Below are 21,189 nucleotides of genomic sequence, written 5' to 3'. Positions count from 1 at the left end.
CATTTCTGAAGAGATAGGAGAGGCACTAAATGAATATTCTTTGTCGGTATTAATATTGGAGAGGGACAGTGTTGTCGAGGGGAGTACTGAGATGCAGGCTGTTGGACTGGATGGGATTGATGTTCATAAGGAGGAGGTGTTAGCAATTCTGGAAAGGGTAAAAATAGATAAGTCCCCTGGGCTGGATGGGGTTTATCCTAGGATTCTCTGGGAGGCTAGAGAGGAGATTGCAGAGCCTTTGGCTTTGATCTTTATGTCGTCATTGTCTAGAGGAACAGTGCCAGAAGACTGGAGGATAGCAAATGCTGTCCCCTTGTTCAAGAAGGGGAGTAGGGACAACCCTGGTAATTATAGACCGGTGAGCCTTACTTCTGTTGTGGGCAAAGTATTGGAAAGGATTATAAGAGATAGGATTTATAATCACCTAGAAAGGAATAATTTGATTAGGGATAGTCAGCACGGTTTTGTGAAGGGTAGGTCGTGCCTCACAAACCTTAGAGTTCTTTGAAAAGTTGACCAAAGAGGTGGATGAGGGTAAAGCGGCTGATGTGGTGTATATGGATTTCAGCAAAGCGTTTGATAAGGTTCCCCATGGTAAGCTTTTGCAGAAAATACGGACACATGGGATTGAGGGTGATTTAGTGGTTTGGATCAGGAATTGGCTAGCTGTGAGAAAACAGAGGGTGGCGGTTGATGGGAAATATTCATCCTGGAGTTCAGTTACTAGTGGTGTACCGAAAGGATCTGTTTTGGGGCCACTGCTGTTTGTCATTTTTATTAATGACCTGGATGAGGGCGTGGAAGGATGGATTAGTAAATTTGCGGATGACACAAAAGTTGGTGGAGTTGTAGACAGTGCGGAGGGAAGTGGCAGGTTACAGAGGGACATAGATAAGCTGCAGAGCTGGGCTGAGAGGTGGCAAATGGAGTTTAATGCGGAAAAGTGTGAGGTGATTCACTTTGGAAGGAGTAACAGGAATACAGAGTACTGGGCTAATGGTAAGATACTTGGTAGTGTGGATGAACAGATGGATCTGGGTGTCCAGGTGCTTAGATCCCTGAAAGTTGGCACTCAGGTTGATAGAGTTGTTAAGAAGGCGTACGGTGTGTTAGCTTTTATTGGTAGAAGGATTGAGTTTCGGAGCCAGGAGGTCATGCTGCAACTGTACAGAACTCTGGTGCGGCTGCATTTGGAGTATTGCGTACAGTTCTGGTCGCCGTATTATAGGAAAGATGTGGAAGTGTTGGAAAGGGTGCAGAGGAGATTTACCAGGATGTTGCCTGGTATGGTGGGAAAATCGTATGAGGAAAGGCTGAGGGGCTTGAGGTTGTTTTCATTAGAGAGAAGAAGGTTAAGAGGTGACTTGATAGAGGCATACAAGATGATCAGAGGATTAGATAGGGTGGACAGTGAGAGCCTTTTTCCTCGGATGGTGATGGCTAGCACGAGGGGACATAGCTTTAAATTGAGGGGTGATAGATATAGGACAGATGTTAGAGGTAGGTTCTTTACTCAGAGAGTAGTAAGGGCGTGGAATGCCCTGCCTGCAGCAGTAGTGGACTCGTCAACATTAAGAGCATTCAAATGGTTATTGGATAAACATATGGATGATATTGGAATAGTGTAGATTAGAGGGGCTTTAGATTGGTTCCACTGGTCGGCGCAACATCGAGGGCCGAAGGGCCTGTACTGCGCTGTAATGTTCTATTTATAAAGGAGTAATCAGAATTTTAAAAATCTTTCCGTTTCCAGATGGGTAGAGAGTGGGGAAGTCAAGGCAGTTTAAACTGACCCCCTCCCCCCTGATTGTCCTGACGTACTTCAATAAGTTGTATGGATTTCACAAAATGTGTATGATGCAGGAGATGCGCATTCGGATCATAATTCCTGCACCAGCTCTCCGAATGAGCATTATAACTTAGTGCCATTTTCATGCCTTTTCCACATAACCCAGCACATTTGTGTTTCTATTGTATTGTTTCTGGAATAAGCTGCCAAAGGCAGTGGTAGAGGCGGGTACAATTTTGTCTTTTAAAAAGCGTTTGGACAGTTACATGGGTAAGATGGGTATAAAGGGATATGGGCCAAATGCAGGCAATTGGGACTAGCTTAGTGGTAAAAACTGGGCGCCATGGACAAGTTGGGCCAAAGGGCCTGTTTCCATGCTATAAACCTCTATGACTATTCAAATAATCATCGAATGCCCTTGAATGTTTTGGCTGAACCTGCCTCCATCAGAGTTTCAGGCAGTGAATTCCAGACCCAAACCACTTGCTGTGAAAACGTTTTTTCTTTTTTAAAATCACTAAATCCATGCTCTCTTGTTCTTGATAAATTTAAGAGTTTCTCTCTATCTACTTAGTCCAGCTCCCTCATGATTTTGAACACCTCTCTCAAATTTCCATTTAGCCTTCTCCTGTCAATGGTGAACAGTCCCAAGCTCTTCAATGTATCTTCATAACTGATGCTTTTCATTCCTGGAATGATTCTTGTAAACCTCTTCTGTATTCTCTCCAATGTGTTCAATTCCTTCCTGAAGTGTGGTGCCCAGAACTGTACACAATATCCCTGGTAAGGTCTAGCTAGCATTTTATACAAGTTCAACAAAACGTCTTTACTCTTGTACTACATATCACCATTAATAAATCCTAAGTACTGTAGGCTTTATTAACTGGAATGCAGAAGATTCAGAAAGAAAGTGAAAAAGCACATTGGAGAAGCCAAGAGGGATTATGAGAAAAGATTGGCAGCTGTTACAGTAGAAAAATCCAGAGCTCAATCCCTCTCCAGTTCCCCATTAACCAGAACGTGACACAGGAGCTCTATCTATCCTTTCCCGACCCCACAATCAGGCAGGACTCAGATTCTTTACAGTTGTTTTATTCAAGCACATGCAGGGGAGAATGCACCTCAGTCAGGCTGATATACCAACTCCCAGGTCAGTTAGAGCTCATCACTGTTATACATTTTCGACAGATATAATTATTAGCATATACCAATCACAAATGAACATGATTTGCTACTTTAATGGAGTTATCCAATCACTATTCATGTAAGCATACAGTGATTGTTCGATCATGTTTATACTATAGCTATGAGGAATGGGTTTGAATTCATGGGACATTGGCACCAGTACTGGGGAAGAGGGGACCTTTTCCGATGGGACATCTTCATCTGAATCGTGCTGGGACGAGAGTCCTGGCGAATCGTATAACTAGGGCTGGAGATAGGGCTTTAAACTAAATAGTGGGGGGGGAGGGTTCAGTCGTATGAAGAATTAGAAGATCAAAGTTAAAGGAGAGGGTAGAAGTGCAGGTTAAAGAAGTCGAGGGCTCAGGAGAGGTTAGTAAAGTTTCCAGACCATGTAATAGAAGAGAGTATAGAAGGTGGCAGGAATCTAACCTCAGGCAGAGCAAAAAAGGTGACAAGTATGAGAAGGGAGGTGGTCAATGCAGGACTGAGGGTATTGTACCTAAATGCACGCATTATACAGAACAAGGTAAATGAGCTTGTTGCACACATTTAAATTGGCTGGTACGATGTTGTGGGCATGGCTGCAAGGGGATCAGGGCTGGGATCTAAATATTCAAGCATATGTGTCCTATCGAAAGGACAGGCAGATGGGCAAAGGCGGGTGGGGTTGCATTGTTAGTAAGGAATGAAGTTAAATTGATAGCAAGAAGCAATAGGATCAGAAAGCATAGAATCTCTGTGGGTAGAGTTGAGGAATCGCAAAGGTAAAAAGACCCTGATGGAAGTTATGTACAGGCCCCCTAGCAGTAGTCAAGATGTGGGGAAGAAAATAAATCAGGAGATAGAAAAGGCATATAAAAAAGGCAATATTACATAATCATGGGGGACTTCAACATGCAGATGGACTGGGAAAATCAGGTGGGGGTAGTGGATCCCAAGGAAAGGAATTTGTGGAATGTCTAAGAAATGGTTTTTTTTGGAGCAGTTTGTGGCAGAGCCTACTAGGGAACAGGCAACTCTGGATTTGGTGATGTGTAATGACAGTAAGAAGTTTAACAACACCAGGTTAAAGTCCAACAGGTTTATTTGGTAGCAAAAGCCACACAAGCTTTCGGAGCTCCGAAAGCTTGTGTGGCTTTTGCTACCAAATAAACCTGTTGGACTTTAACCTGGTGTTGTTAAACTTCTTACTGTGTTTACCCCAGTCCAACGCCGGCATCTCCACATGATGTGTAATGAGGCAGACTTGATTAGGGAGCTTAAGGTGAAGGAATCCTTAGGGAGCAGTGACCACAATATAATAGAATTTACTCTGCAGTTTGAGGGGGAGAAGCTGGAATCAGATGTAATGGCATTACAATTAAATAAAGGTAACTACAAAGACATGAATGAGGAGCTGGCCAGAGTTGATTGGAAAGGGAGCCTAGCAGGGAAGACAGTGGAACAGCAATGGCAGGAGTTTTTGGGAGGCACAACAGAAATTCATCCCAAGGAGAGAGAACGTGCTAAGGGGAGGACGAGGCATCCATGGTTGACGAGGGAAGTCAAGGGCAGTATAAAAGCAAAAGAAAAAGCATACAAAGTGGCAAGGATTAGTGGGAAGCCAGAGGATTGGGAAGCCTTTAAAAGCGAGCAGAGGACAACTAAAAAAAAGTAAGGAGGGAAAAGATGAAATAGCTAGGACTATAAAAGATCGGAAGAGTTTTTTTTCAATGTATAAAAGGTAAGGAGGCATAAATAGACATTGGACCACTGCAAAATGAGGCTGGAAAAGTAATAATAGGAAACAAAGAAATGGCAGAGGAACTGAATAGTTACTTTGCATCAGTCTTCATAGTGGAAGACACCAGTGGGATACCAAACCTCCAGGAAAATAAGGGGGCACAGGTGAGTGTAGTGGCCATCACTAAGGAAAAGGTTCTGGGGAAACTGAAAGGTGGATAAATCACCTCGACCGGATGGACTACACTCCAGGGTTCTAAAAGAGATAACTGAGGGAATTATGGAGGTATTGGTGATGATCTTTCAGGAATCACCGGAGGCAGGGAGGGTCCCAGAGGACTGGAAAGTGGCTAATGTAACACCGCTGTTTGAGAAGGGAAGGAGGCAGCAGACGGAAAATTATAGGCCAGTTAGCCTGCCTTCAGTCATTGGCAAGATTTTAGAGTCCCTTATTAAAGATGAGATCGCAGAGTACTTGGTGGTGCATGATAAAATAGGACTGAGTCAGCACGGCTTCGTCAAGGGGGGGTCATGTCTGACAAATCTGTTAAGAGTTCTTTGAGGAGGTAACAAGGAAGTTAGTTCAAGGAGAACCAGTGGATGTGATTTATTTAGATTTCCAGAAGGCCTTTGACAAGGTGTCGCATAGGAGACTTTTAAATAGGTTCAAAAGCCTATGGTGTTAAGGGTAAGATCCAGGCATGGATAGAGGATTGGCTGACTGGCAGAAGGCAGAGAGTGGGGGTAAAGGGGTCTTTTTCAGGATGGCAGCCAGTGACTCGTGGTGTGCCTCAGGGGTCAGTGCTGGGACCACAATTTTTCACAATATACATTAATGATTTGGAGGAAGGAACTGAAGGCACCGTTGCTAGGTTTGCAGGTGATACAAAGATATGTAGAGGGACAGGCAGTATTGAGGAAGCAGGGGGACTGCAGAAGGACTTGGACAGGTTAGGAGAGTGAGCAAAGAAGTGGCAGATGGAATACAATGTGGAAAAGTGTGAGGATATGCACTTTGGAAGGAGGAATGGATGCATAGACTGTTTTCTAAATAGGAAGATGCTAAGGAAATCAGAGACACAAAGGGACTTTGAAGCCCCTGTTCAAGATTCTCTTAAGGTTAATGTGCAGGTTCAGTCGGCAGTTAGAAAGGCAAATGCAATGTTAGCATTCATGTCGAGAGGGCTAGAATACAAGAGCAGGGATGTACGTCTGAAGCTGTATAAGGCTCTGGTCAGACCCCATTTGGAGTATTATGAGCAGTTTTGGGCCCCGTATCTAAGGATGTGCTGGCCTTGGAAAGGGTCCAGAGGAGGCTCACAAGAATGATCCCTGGAATGAAGAGCCTGTTGTATGAAGAACGGTTGAGGACTGTGGGTCTGTATTCGTTGAAATTTAGAAGGATGAGGGGGGATCTTATTGAAACTTAACAGAATACTTTGAGGCCTGAATAGAGTGGACGTGGAGAGGATGTTTCCACCAGTAGGAAAAACTAGAACCAGAGGGCACAACCTCAGACTAAAGGGACGATCCTTTAAATGAGATGAGAAGGAATCTGTGGAACTCTTTGCCGCAGAAGGCTGTGGAGGCCAGGTCATTGAGTGTCTTCAAGACAGAGATAGATAGGTCCTTGATTAACAAGGGGATCAGGGTTATGGGGAAAAGACAGGAGAATGGGAAAGAGAGAAATATCAGCCATGACTGAACGGTGGAGCAGACTCGATGGGCCGAGTGGCCTAATTCTATCCTATGTCTTGTGGTCTTATGACCTTCAACATATTACAAAGGAAAAGGACAAAGCTGCAACTCGTATCTTTGTTAGAAAAGTCCCAACCTGCTCAGTTCCCACACAGTCTTACAGCTGCATCTAGATTCCTTATAATACAATTTTACTTCAATGTTATTAACTCATACTTTCCTCTTTCAGCAACCAACATAAAGGGAATCCCAAAGTCTTTGACAGGCACGTAAATAGTAAAAGGTGGTAAAAGGAGAAGTAGGGCCAAGTACAATTGGCTACATCAACGGGGACAAAGTAGAAATGGTCAAATGTTTCAAGTTTTTAGGTGTCCAGATCACCAACAACCTGTCCTGGTCCCCCCATGTCGCCACTAGAGTTAAGAAAGCCCACCAGCGCCTTAGAATACTAAGGAAATTAGACATGTCAGTTATGACTCTCACCAACTTTTACAGATGCACCATAGAAAGCATTCTTTCTGGTTGTATCACAGCTTGGTATGGCTCCTGCACTGCCCAAGACCGCAAGAAACTACAAAAGGTCGTGAATGCAGCCCAATCCATCACGCAAACCAGCCTCCCATCCACTGACTCTGTCTACACTTTGCTGTTGCCTCGGCAAAGCAGCCTACATAATTAAGGACCCCACGCACCCCGGACATTCTCTTTTCCACCTTCTCCCAACTGACTCAAGAACAGCTTCTTCCCTGCTGCCATTAGACTTTTGAATGGACCTACCTTGCATTAAGTTGATCCTTCTCTACACCCTAGCCATGACTATAACTGCATTCTGCACCCTCTCCTTTCCTTCTCTATGAATGGTATGCTTTGTCTGTATAGCACACAAGAAACAATACTTTACACTGTATACTAATACATAGAACATAGAACAATACAGCACAGAACAGGCCCTTCGGCCCACGATGTTGTGCCGAGCTTTATCTGAAACCAAGATCAAGCTATCCCACTCCCTATCATCCTGGTGTGCTCCATGTGCCTATCCAATAACCGCTTAAATGTTCCTAAAGTGTCTGACTCCACTATCACTGCAGGCAGTCCATTCCACACCCCAACCACTCTCTGCGTAAAGAACCTACCTCTGATATCCTTCCGATATCTCCCACCACGAACCCTATAGTTATGCCCTCTTGTAATAGCTCCATCCACCCGAGGAAATAGTCTTTGAACCTTCACTCTATCTATCCCCTTCATCATTTTATACACCTCTATTAAGTCTCCCCTCAGCCTCCTCCGCTCCAGAGAGAACAGCCCTAGCTCCCTCAACCTTTCCTCATAAGACCTACCCTCCAAACCAGGCAGCATCCTGGTAAATCTCCTCTGCACTCTTTCCAGCGCTTCCACATCCTTCTTATTGTGGGAGATTCATTTTGAAAATCCAAAAAAACAGTAGGATTTACTCCAGTTCTTATGTGAATTTGACACTTAGAATTTTTTTGGGAGAATCCCGCCCAAAATGTTAAATCTCAGGAGCAATTCTCGCATTGCGACCCACAAATGTTCTTGTCACTCAGGTCGGGAGATGCACGTGTGACAATAATAAATCAAATCAACTCAAATTGAGACCAAAAAGGGAATTTATACATAGAGGCAGGGAGCATAGTTAAGGTATTAAATGAATATATTATATCTGTCTTAACCAAAGAGTTGGACGCTACACAGGCCATGGTGACAGGTCACAGAATGGGATTCATAGAATCCCTACAATGCAGGAGGCGGCTATTCAGCCCATCAAGCCTGAATCAACAACAATTGCACCAAACCCCGTAACCCCACGTATTTACTTTGCTAATCCCCTGACACTAAGGGGCAATTTAGCATGGCCAATCAACCTAACCTTCACATCTTTAGAGTGTGGGAGGAAATTGGTCATCTGGAGAAAACCCACACAGACTCGGGGAGAATGTGCAAACTCCACACAGAGTCACCCGAGTCCAGAATTGAACCCAGGTCCCCGGCACTGCGAAACTCTGTCCCTAGAAGGGTTAAAAATTGACAAGGAGGAAATGTTGAAAAGACTGTTATTACTTAAAAGTTAAGGATGCATCAAAGGATACTGAAGGAAGTCAGGATGGAAAATGCAAGGGTGCTGGCCATAATCTTCCAGTTTTCTCTAGACTCAGGGGACTACAATGCGATGAGGGAGGAGTTGGCTAAGGTAGACTGGGAGCAAACACTTTATGGTGGGACAATTGAGGAACAGTGGAAGACTTTCAAAGCAATTTTTCAGTGCTCAGCAAAAGTATATACCAGTGATAAGGAAGGGCTGTAGGAAAAGGGATAATCAGCCATGGATATCTAAGGAAATAAAGGAGGGTATCAAATTGAAAGAAAATGCATACGAAGTGGCAAAGATTAGTGGAAACTAGAGGATTGGGAAATCTTTAAAGGTCAACAAAAAGCCACGAAAAAAGCTACAAAGAAAAGTAAGATGGATTAGGAGGTTAAAGTAGCTCAAAATATAAAAACAGATAGCAAAAGTTTCTACAAATAGATAAAAAGAGAGTGGCTAAGGTAAACATTGGTCCTTTAGAGGATGAGAAGGGGATGTAATAACTGGAAATGAGGAAATGGCTGAGGCATTGAACAGGCATTTTGTGTCAGTCTTTACAATGGAAACACAAATAACATGCCAAAAATAGATGACAAGGCGGCTCTGGCAGCGAGGACCCAGAAATGATCATTATCATGAAAGCGGTAGTGTTGGGCAAGCTAATGGAGCTAAAGATAAACAAGTCTCCTGGCCCTGACGGAATGCATCCCAAGGTGCTAAAAGAGATGGCAGGGGAAATAGCAAATGCACTGGTGATAATTTACTAAAATTCGCTGGATTCTGGGGCGGTTCCCGCAGATTGGTGGTGTCTGGGGTGTTATCTGTAAGGTATGATTCCGTGAGAATAACTATGTCAAGCTGTTGCTTGACTAGTCTATGAGACAGCTCTCCCAATTTTGTTAGTAAGGAAGACTTTGCAGGGTCGACAGGGCTGTTTGTTTTGCTGTCGTCTTTTCTGGTGCCTAAGTTGATACAGGAAGAAGTCTCACAACACCAGGTTATCTCCACATCATGCCTAAGTTGATGCCAGGTGGTCCATCTGGTTTCATTTCTTTAGAACATAGAAAAACTGCAGCACAAACAGGCCCTTCGGCCCACACGTTGCGCCGGTCATGTCCCTACCTACCTAGGCCTATATATAGGCTTACCTATAACCCTCAATCCTATTAAGTCCCATGTACTCATCCAGAAGTCTCTTAAAAGACCCTATCGAGTTTGCCTCCACCACCATTGACGGCAGCCGATTCCACTCACCCACCACCCTCTGAGTGAACAACTTACCCCTGACATCTCCTCTGTACCTACTCCCCAGCACCTTAAACCTGTGTCCTCTCGTAGCAGCCATTTCAGCCCAGGGAAAAAGCCTCTGGGAATCCACCCGATCTATATCTCTCAACATCTTGTACACCTCTATCAGGTCACCTCTCATCCTTCGTCTCTCCAAGGAGAAAAGACCGAGCTCCCTCAACCTATCCTCATAAGGCATGCCACCCAAATCAGGCAACATCCTTGTAAATCTTCTCTGCACCCTTTCAATAATTTCTACATCCTTCCTGTAATGAGGCAACCAGAACTGAGCACAGTAAAGTGGGGTCTGACAAGGGTCTTATAAAGCTGCATCATTATCTCCCGACTCCTAAACTCAATCCCTCAATTGATGAAGGCCAGCCCACCATACGCCTTCTTAACCACCTCCTCTACCTGCGAGGCCGATTTAAGAGTCCTATGGACCCAGACCCCAAGGTCCTTCTGATCCTCTACACTGCTAAGAGTCTTACCCCTGATATTATACTCCTTCATCCCATTTGACCTGCCAAAATGGACCACTACACATTTATCCGGGTTGAAGTCCATCTGCCACTTCTCCGCCCAGTCTTACATCGTATGTCACGCTGCAGCTTCTGACATCCCTCCAAACTATCCACAACACCACCAGGCTTCGTGTCATCGGCAAACTTAGCAACCCATCCCTCCACTTCCTCATCCAGGTCATTTATGAAAATGACAAACAGCAAGGGTCCCAGAACAGATCCCTGGGGCACTCCACTGGTGACCGACCTCCATTCAGAAAAAGACCCATCTACAATCACTCTCTGCCTTCTGCAGGCAAGCCAGTTCTGGATCCACAAGGCAACTGCCCCTTGGATCCCATGCCCTCTCACTTTCTCGAGAAGTCTTGCATGGGGGACCTTATCGAATGCCTTGCTGAAGTCCATGTAAACCACATCTACCGCTTTTCCTTCGTCAACATGTTTAGTCACATTTTCAAAGAACTCCACCAGGCTCGTAAGGCACGATTTGCCTTTGACAAAGCCGTGCTGACTACTTTTGAGCATACTAAACTTCTCTAAATGTTCATAAATCCTGTCCCTCAGGATCTTCTCCATCAATTTACCAACCACTGAGGTTAGACTCACCGGTCGGTAATTTCCTGGGCTATCCCTATTCCCTTTCTTGAATATAGGAACCACATCCACAATCCTCCAATCCTCCGGAATCTCTCCCATCTCCATCAACGACGCAAAGATCATCGCCAGAGGCTCTGCAACCTCTTCCGTCGCCTCCCACAGTAACCTGGGGTACATCCCATCCGGTCCCGGCGACTTATCTATCATGATGCTATTCAAAATTTCCAACACATCCCCTTTCTTAATGTCGACAAACTCAATCTTCTCAGTCCGCCACAATCCTGTAGTAAGAACATAAGAACATAAGAAATAGGAGCAGGAGTAGGCCATCTGGCCCTTCGAGCCTGCCCCGCCATTCAACAAGATCATGGCTGATCTGAAGCGAATCAGTTCCACTTACCCGCCTGCTCCCCATATCCCCTAATTCCCTTATCGATCAGAAAACTATCTACCCATGATTTAAACATATTCAACGAGGAAGCCTCCACCACTTCAATGGGCAGAGAATTCCAGAGATTCACTACCCTCTGAGAGAAGAAGTTCCCCCTCAACTCTGTTCTGAACCGGCCCCCCCCTTATTTTGAGGCTGTGCCCTCTAGTTCTGGTTTCCCTTCTAAGTGGAAAGAAACTCTCCACCTCTACCCTATCCAACCCCTTCATTATCTTATATGTCTCTATAAGATCACCCCTCATCCTTCTAAACTCCAACGAGTACAGACCCAATCTGTTTAATCTCTCCTCATAAGCTACACCCTTCATCTCCGGTATCAACCTGGTGAACCTTCTCTGCACTCCCTCCAAGGCCAATATATCCTTCTCTGCACTCCCTCCAAGGCCAATATATGGCCAGTACAACCACCCAGGTCTTTTTTCACAGTGAATACCAAGGTATTCATTAAGCACCTCTGCTATTTCTTCCGGTTCCGTACAGACTTTCTCACCTTCACATTTTATAGGTCCTATTCCTTCACATCTCATCCTTTTACTCTTCACATATTTATAGAACGCCTTAGGGTTCTCCTTAATCTTACCTGCCAAGGCCTTCTTGTGACCCCTTCTGGCTCTCCTAATTTCCTTCTTAAGTCCCTTCCTACAAGCCGGATACTCATCTAGATCCCCATCATCGCCTAGCTCTCTGAACCTATTGTACGCTTTCCTTTTGCTAGGTTCAGCACAGCTTTCGTGCACCAAGGTTCCCGTAACCTACCAAAACCTCCCTGTCTCATTGGAACGTTGTCATGTAGAGCTCCAGACAAACATTCCTTGAAAATCTGCCACCTTACTTCGGTACTTTCCCTCGAGAATACCTCCTTCCAATTTACGCCTCTAATCTCCTGTCTGATGGCTTCATATTTCCCCTTACTCCAGATAAACACTTTTCTAGCTTGCCTGATCCTATCTCTTTCCAATGTTAGCGTAAAGGAGATAGAGTTATGATCACTATCCCCAAGATGCTCCCCCACTGAGAGATCCGACACCTGTCCAGGCTCATTAGCCAGTACTAGATCGAGTACAGCCTCTCCTCTTTTAGGTTTATCCACATTCTATGTCAGGAAACCCTCCTGAACACACCTCACAAACTCCTCCCCATCCAAACCCCTTACCCTCGGGATATTCCAATCGATGTTTGGGAAATTAAAGTCTCCCATCACGACAACCCTGTTATTACTACATCGCTCCAGGATCTGTTTCCCTATCTGCTCCTCAACAGCCCTGTTACTATTGGGCGGCCTATAGAAAACACCCAGCAAAGTTATCGACCCCTTCCCGCTCCGAACTTCCACCCACAGAGACTCCGTAGACAACCCTTCCACGGCGTCCACCTTCTCTACAGCTGTGACACTATACCTGATCAGCAGTGCCACTCCCCCCCCCTCTTCTGCCTCCCTCTCTGTCCTTTCTGAAACATCTGAAACCTGGCACCTGAAGTATCCAGTCCCTGTCCCCAAGTCTCCGTAATGGCCATCACATCACACTTCCAAGCATCGATCCACACTCTAAGCTCATCCACTTTATTTACTATACTCCTGGCATTAAAATAGACACATCTCAAACCATTGGTCTGAGCTCTCCCCTTCTCCATCACCCGTCTATTCTCCCTCTTACACTGTCTACAACCCCTCTCTATTTGTGGGCTACCCTCCTCGCTCCCAGTCACCTCATCACGATTCCCTCCTACCAACCTATTCCCTCCCCCTTTGTTGAGACTTTGTAGCGATTGTTACATTGCTGTGGCTCTGGAGTCACATGTAGGCCAGACCAGATAAGGACGGCAGATTTCCTTCCCAAAGGACATTAGTGAACCACTAATGTAAAATGTAACACCACTGTTTAAAAAAGTAGGTAGACAAAAGCCGGGAAACTATGGGCCGGTTAGCTTAACTTCTGTAGTGGGGAAAATGCTTGAATCTATCATCAAGGAAGAAATAGCAAGACATCTGGATATAAATTGTCCCATTGGGAAGACCCAGCATGGGTTCATGAAAGGCAGGTCATGTTTAACTAATTTAGTGGAACTTTTTGAGGACATTACGAGCGCGGTGGACAATGCAGAACTGGCAGATGTGGTGTATCTGGATTTCCAGAAGGCATTCGACAAGCTGCCACGCAAAAGGCTGCTGCATAAGATAAAGGTGCACGGTGTTACGGGTAATGTATTAGCATAGATAGAAGATTGGTTAACTAACAGAAAGCAAAGAGTGGGGTTTAATGGGTGTTTTTCTGGTTGGCGATCAGTGACTGGTGGTGTGCCTCAGGGATCAGTGTTGGGACTGCAATTGTTTACAATTTACATAGATGATTTGGAGTTGGGGATCAAGTGTAGTGTATCAAAATTTGCAGATGACACTAAGATGACTGGTACAGCAAAGGGTGCAGAGGACATTGAACATCTGCAAAGCCATATAGATAGTTTAAGTGAGTGGGCAAGGGCAGATGGAGTACAATGTTGGTAAATGTGAGGTCATCCATTTTGGGAAGAATAACAGCTAAATGGACTATTATTTAAATGGTAAAAAAATTACAGCATGCTGCTGTGCAGAGGGACCTGGGTGCCCTTGTGCATGAATCACAAAAAGTTGGTTTGCAGGTGCAACAGGTAATTAAGAAGGCAAATGGAATTTTGGGAATAATGGAGTTTAAAAACAAGGAGCTTATGTTACAGCTGTATAAGGTGCTAGTGAGGCCACACCTGGAGTACTGTGTAGTTTTTGTCTCCTTACTTGAGAAAGGATATACTGACACTGGAGGGGGTACAGAGGAGATTCACTAGGTTGATTCCAGAGTTGAAGGGATTGGCTTATGATGAGAGACTAAGTAGACTGGGACTATACTCATTGAAATTTAGAAGAATGAGAGGGGGGGGGGGGGGCATGGTGGAATCTTATAGAAACACACAAAATTATGAAGGGAATAGGTAAGATAGAAGCAGGGAGGTTGTTTCCACTGGCGGGTGAAACCAGAACGAGGGGGCATAGCCTCAAAATAAGGGGGAGCAGATTTAGGACTGAGTTGAGGAGGAATTTCTTCACCCAAAGAATTGTGAATCAGTGGAATTCCTGCCCAGTGAAGCAGTTGAGGTTACCTCATTGAATGTTTTTAAGGCAAAGATAGATACATTTTTAAACAGTAAAGGAATTAAGGTTTATGGTGAGCGGACGGGTAAGTGGAGCTGAGTCCATGAAAAGATCAGCCATGATCTTATTGAATGGCGGAGCAGGCTCAAGGGGCCAGATGGCCTGCTCCTGCTCCTAGTTCTTATGTTCTTAGGTGCTAGAGGACTGGAGAACTGTAAATATATGCCCCTGTTCAAAAAAGGTTGCAAGGATAGACCAGTTAGTTTAACATCAGTGGTGGGCAAGGTTCTAGAAACAATTATTTGGCATAGAATTTGTAGTCACATGGGAAAAGAAGAGCCAGCAGGGATTTCCAAAGGAGAAATTGTGCTTAACTAATTTGGAGTTTTTTTCAGGAAGGAACAGAAAAGATTGATGAGGGTAATGCTGTTGACGGGGTGTACATGGACTTTTAAAAGGCATTTGACACAGTGCCACGCAACAGTTTGCCATAGAATCATACAGCACAGAAGAGGCCCTTCGGCCCATCGAGTCTGCACCAACACATTAGAAACACCTGAACTGCCACCTAATCCCATCTGCCAGCACTTGGCCCATAGCCCTGAATGTTATGATGTATCAAGTGCTCATCCAGATACTTTTTAAAGGATATGAGGCAACCTGCCTCCATCACCCTCCCAGGCAGCGCATTCCAGACCGTCACCACCCTCTGGGTAAAAGATGTTTTCCTCACATCCCCCCTAAACCTTCTGCCCCTCACCTTGAACCTATGTCCCCTTATGACTGACCCTCCAGCGAAGGGGAAGAACTGCTCCTTATCCACTCTGTCCATGTCTCTCAATCTTGTACACCTCGATCGAGTGTCAGAAAAATTATAGCTCATGGAATAAAAGGGAGACAGTAGCAACATGGATACAAACCTGGCTGAATAATAGGAGTTTTAACAACACCAGGTTAAAGTCCAACAGGTTTATTTGGTAGCAAATACCATTAGCTTTCGGAGCGCTGCTCCTTCGTCAGATGGAGTGGAAATGTGCTCTCAAACAGGGCATAGAGACACAAAATCAAGTTACAGAATACTGATTAGAATGCGAATCCCTACAGCCAACCAGATCTTAAAGATACAGACAATGTGGGTGGAGGGAGCATTGAGCACAGGTTAAAGAGTTGTGTATTGTCTCCAGACTTTAACCTGGTGTTGTTAAAACTCTTACTGTGTTTACCCCAGTCCAACGCCGGCATCTCCACATCATGAATAATAGGAAGCAGAAAGTAATGTTTAATGGATATTTTTCAGGCTTGAGGTGGTAACTAGTGGCGTGCCGCAGGGATCGGTACTGGGGCCTCAACTATTTACCATTTATATAGACGATCTGTATTTACACTCAGTCTGTCTATCATTTATATAGACGGACTGAGTGTAGGGTAACAAGGTTTGCAGACGACACAAAGATAAGTGGAAAAGTGAATCGTGTGGAGGGCGTAGAAGGTCTGTAGAGAGATTTGGATAGGCTGAGTGAGTGGGCGAGGATCTGGCAGATGGAGTATAACGTTGACAAATGCGAGGTTATTCACTTTGGAAGAAATAATAGCAAATTGGATTATCTAAATGGAAAAAAATTACAACATGCTACTGTGCAAAGGGACCTGGGGGTCCTTGTGCATGAGACGCAAAAACCCAGTCTGCAGGTGCAACAGGTGATCAAGACGACAAATGGGATGTTGGCCTATATCGCAAGGGGGATAGAATATAAAAGCAGAGATGTCTTGCTGCATCTGTACAGGGCATTGGTGAGGCCGCAGCTGGAATACTGTGTGCAGTATTGGTCCCCTTATTTGCGGAAGGATATATTGGCCTTGGAGGGAGTGCAGAGAAGGTTCACCAGGTTGATACCAGAGATGAGGGGTTTGGATTATGAGGAGAGACTGAACAGATTGGGTTTGTACTCGTTGGAATTTAGAAGGCTGAGGGGGGATCTTATAGAGACCTATAAGATAACGAAGGGGCTGGATAGGGTAGAGGTGGAGAGATTCCTTCCACTTAGAAAGGAAGCTAGAACTAGAGGGCACAGCCTCAAAATAAAGGGGGGTCAGTTTAGGACAGAGTTGAGGAGGAACTTCTCTCAGAGGGTGGTGAATCTCTGGAATTCTCTGCCCACTGAAGTGGTGGAGGCTACCTCATTGAATATGTTTAAATCACGGATAGATGGATTCCTGATCGGTAAAGGAATTAGGGGTTATGGGGATCAAGCGGGTAAGTGGAACTGATCCACTTCAGATCAGCCATGATCTTATTGAATGGCGGGACAGGCTTGAGGGGCCAGATGGCTTACTCCTGCTCCTATTTCTTATGTTCTTACGTTTGTAGTGGTGTTCCCCAAGAGTCGGCATTGGGACCCTTGTTTTTCCTGATATATATTAATGATCTCGATCTTGGTGTGCAGAGGACAATTTCAAAGCTTGTGGATGATACAAAACTGAGAAGCATTGTAAACTGTGATGAGGATAGTGTGACAGATGAAGGTCAATGTGGAGAAGTGTGAGGTGATGTATTTTGGTAGGAAAAACATGGAGAGACAATATAAAATAATATTCTTAATAAGGGATGCAGGAGCAGAGAGTCCTGGGTCTACTTCCTCGTTTGGGAGAGTCTAGGACCAGAGGGCATAATCTCAGAGTAAGGGATTGCCCATTTATAACGAAGATGAGGAAGAATTTCTTCACTCAGAGGGTAGTGAATCTGTGAAATTCTTTACCATAGAGAGCTGTGGAGACTGGGCCGTTAAATATGTTCAAGGCTGAGATAGACATTTTTAATCAGCAAGGGAATCAAGGGTTATGGGGATAAGGCGGAGAAGTGGAGTTGAGGATCATATCAGATCAGCCATGATCTCACTGAATGGTGGAGCAGATCCGATGGGCCGAATGCCTACTGTTCTTATAGTCTTATAGATCATTGAAGGTGGCAGGACAGGTGGAGAGAGCAGTTGATAAAGCATACAATATTGTGGGCTTTATTAATAGGGTCATAGAATACAAGAGTAAGGTGTTTATGCTGAACTTATATATGACATTAGTTAGACCTCAGCTGGAATACTGTGCAGTTCTGGACACCACACGACAAGAAGGACACGAATGTATTGGAGAGAACAAGGAAGAAGTTTCCACGAATTGCTCCAGGGATGAGAAACTTCAGTTTAAGGATAGATTGGAGAGATTGGGACTACTCTCGTTGGAGAGAAGATTTAAGAGGAGATTTGATATTGATGTTCAAAATCACGAGTGGGCTGAACTGATTAGATAGGGAGTAAGTTGGCAACAACTTGTTCATCAAGCTGCATCAGGCTTTGCATCACAATGTCTTCAGGATGAGGCAGATCAGTGACAGAGAGAAAGAAAAATCAAATCCTGTCCTCTGGATTCTACTACCTCATGGAACATCCAATAATCCTGTATACTTTTAAGGCACCTTCATCAACCTTTCCTGCCATCTTCACAGACTTGTACGCACACTGAGGTTTCTTTATTCTTGCACAATCTTCAATACTGTCCCCTTTGCTTCCTCCCAAAATTATGTTTTTAGTTTTGTTCACCCATCGACCCCAGATATGCTTGTTTGCAGCAAACTTCATGTGTATATTTTCATCAGTTGCATAAGTTTAGCAATTAGTTACGGTAGACATTTTGGTTTCTTTAAAAAATACAAAAAAGGTGCTTTATTTTCACAAGTAAAGGCAGTCACTTTTGTCTTAAAGAATAAGGCAACATTATTCTATCCAAAACCAATAATATTTATATCTCTTTTATTTCTTAAAAAATGAAGTTTTTAATCTCCTAGCACCTTGCCTGGTCTGCAAAAAGAATTTTTTTTTAAATCCTTGTAATCTCCCTTGGAAGCTCATGCAAAAAGCACTTCCGATCTCATGTATGCTTACTTACCAAACTCTCTGCTGTCAGTTCAGGGAGTTCATGTACAACACAATATGGGAAATCCAATACCGAAATACTGCAGAGATTTAGAAATTAATGATTAGTCAGTTTGAAATCCAATTTCAATGAATCCCCTTGGTTTTTCTTACACATATACAGTCAGCCATGTCTCCATGAGAGCACTCGTTCCAGAGTTAGATGGTCATGGGTTCAAATCCCACTCCAGAGGTTTAAGAACATAATCAAAACTTTTCCTTAAGTACAATATTGGATTAGTACTGCACAGTTGCAGGATAGTGTGGGGTTTGGAGGGGAATTTGTAAGGTGGTTGGAACTTAGAATGTGTCTCCAACCCTTGTCTTTATAGGTGGTAGAGGTCATGGTTTTCAGAGGTGCTATCAAAGAAGCCTTGGCAAGTTGAAGTGACTATATAGATGGCACGAACTGCCTGTGCAGAGGGAATTAATATTTAAGGTGATGGATGAGGTATCGGTCAAGCGGACTGTTTTGTTCAGACAGGATTGAACTTCCTCAATGCTGAGAGACTTGTGGAAAGATTTCGCAATTGAATACCCCACTGCAGAGCTCTTGTAGCCACAGTATTTATGTCATTGATTCTGTTAACCTTTGTGTCAATGAGGACCCACAGGATGTTGATGTTGGAGGATAATGTTATTCAATGGTATGGAGAGAGGGTTCGATTCTCTTTCTTGTTGAAAGAGGTAATTACTTGGCACGTGTGGCATTAATGTTTCTAGCGATTTGCTAGCCTAACAGAGAACACTGAGGGGCGACCTGATCGAGGTGTACAAGATTATGAGGGGCATAGACAGAGGGCATAAGGAGCAGCTGTTCCCTTTAGCTGAAGGATCAGTCATGAGGGGACACAAGTTCAAGGTGAAAGGCAGGAGGTTAAAGGGGATGTGGGGAAAAGCATTTTTACCAAGAGAGAGGTGATGGTCTGGAATGCACTGCCGAGGAGAGTGGTAGAGGCAAGTTGCCTCACGTCCTTTAAAAAGTACCTGGATGAGCACTTGGCATGTCATAACATTCAAGGCTATGGGCCAATTGCTGGTAAATGAGATTAGATGGGAGGTAAGGTTAGGGTTGCTGCAGACTCGATGGACCGAAGGGCCTCTTCTGTACTGTAACATTCTGAATGTTGTCCAGGTCTTGCTAGCTGCAGACATACTGCTTCAGTATCTGAGAAATTGGGAGTAAAACGGAACCCCGGGCAAGCGTTTTTGTCAGCTCAATTCCATGATTTTGTCCTGAAATCTCTCCAGAGATTGCATCTCCCTTTAGTTTTGGTGACCGCCACTTAATTCAAAGGCACAACCTGACTGGAGTATCACTTTCTTTGTCCAGCAGTCTATTGTTGTGGTTTGCTAGCTGTATTTATTTTCTTAAATATAACCCACTTCAAGCAATCGACACTCAAAGTGGTTTGGGTTTCCTAATCAGCTAAATCAGAACATTTCAAAATAGGTAGGACATAATAGTTAGCAAATCAGGTGCAAGGTACAAAATGCAGACAAGAATTTCCTGAAAATTCATATTTGAAAGCTTTTACAGCAATGGTGGGGGTAGGACAGCAAGGGCCACATTTAGGATGATTTTGTAAATCCAAAAATCAGCAGGTGCATAGCCTGAAATTTGACATCCTTTGAAATGATCAGTTTACAGCCTACAGACTTTCAATTGTCAGTGCAGATTCGATGGGCCGAATGGCCTCATTCTGCACTCTACGGTTTCTATGTTTTATTGCAAGAGGATTTTAGTTCAGAAGTAGAGATGTCTTGCTGCAGTTACACAGAGCCTTGATGAGATCACACCTAGAATATTTTGTGCAGTTTTGATCTCCCTACCAAAATGTTACTAACTCCCCTGTCATCCAAGGCCTGGATGTTGTCCAGGTCTTACTGCATTTGAACATGGGCTGCTTCAGGTATTTTAGGAGTTGCGAATGGTGCTGAACATTGTGCAATCATCGGTGAACATCCCCATTTCTGAGCTTATGATGGAAGGAAGGTCATAGATGAAGCAGCTGAAGATGGTGAGGCCTAAGACACTGCCCAGAGGCTTCCTGCAGTGATTTCCTGGAGCTGTGATGACTGACATCCAATCACCAAAACTATTTTCCTTTGTGCCAGCTCTGATGTAAACCAATGGAGGGTTTTCTCCCCGAGTTCCATTGACTCCAGTTTTACTCAGGCTCCTTGATGCAACACTCAGTCAAATGTTGCCTTGAATTCAAGGTCAGTCACTCTCACCACCGCTGGCATTCATTTCTTTTGAACCAAGACTGTAATGAGATCAGGAGCTGAGTGATCCTGGCAAATCCCAAACTGAACATCTGTAAGGAGGAAATGTGGCTTGACAGCACTGTTGATAAACCCTTTCATCACTTTGCTGATGATAAAGGATAGACTGATTGGGTAGTAACTGGCTGGGTTGAATTTGTGCTCTTTTTTTGTGGACAGGACATACTTGGAAAGTTTTCCACATTGCTGGGAAGATGCCAGTGTTGTAGCTGAACTGAAACAGTTCGACTCGGAGGGGGACAACAAGTCCTGGAGCACAAGTCTACAGTAACATTACCACGATAGTGTCAGAGTCCAAAGCCTTTGCAATATTTAGTGCCTCTCACTCACCCACCTCTCTCTCTCTCTCTCACTCACAAGCCCACCTGTGTCTCTCACTCACACATCCACCTCTCTCTCTCACTCAATCACACATCCACCTCTCTCAATCACACATCCACCTCTCTCA

General features: G+C 44.3%; 1 protein-coding gene across 1 annotated transcript in view; it reads right to left on the bottom strand.

Annotated features, from left to right (window-relative positions):
• The window catches only part of strip1 (striatin interacting protein 1), a gene marked incomplete at its 5' end in the record, with an annotated part of 173,283 nt that overhangs the window by 21,949 nt on the left and 130,145 nt on the right, over positions 1-21,189 (bottom strand). Inside the window, one exon of the mRNA XM_078241923.1 lies at positions 18,427-18,493. Coding sequence (XP_078098049.1) covers positions 18,427-18,493 — 67 coding nt within the window. The remainder of the gene's footprint in view (positions 1-18,426; positions 18,494-21,189) is intronic.

This window comes from Mustelus asterias, chromosome 25, assembly GCF_964213995.1.
Source record: "Mustelus asterias chromosome 25, sMusAst1.hap1.1, whole genome shotgun sequence".
In the NCBI taxonomy this organism is placed as follows: Eukaryota; Metazoa; Chordata; class Chondrichthyes; order Carcharhiniformes; family Triakidae; genus Mustelus; species Mustelus asterias.
Note: the sequence above shows the minus strand (reverse complement) of the source record. Positions and strands in the feature narration are given on the sequence as shown.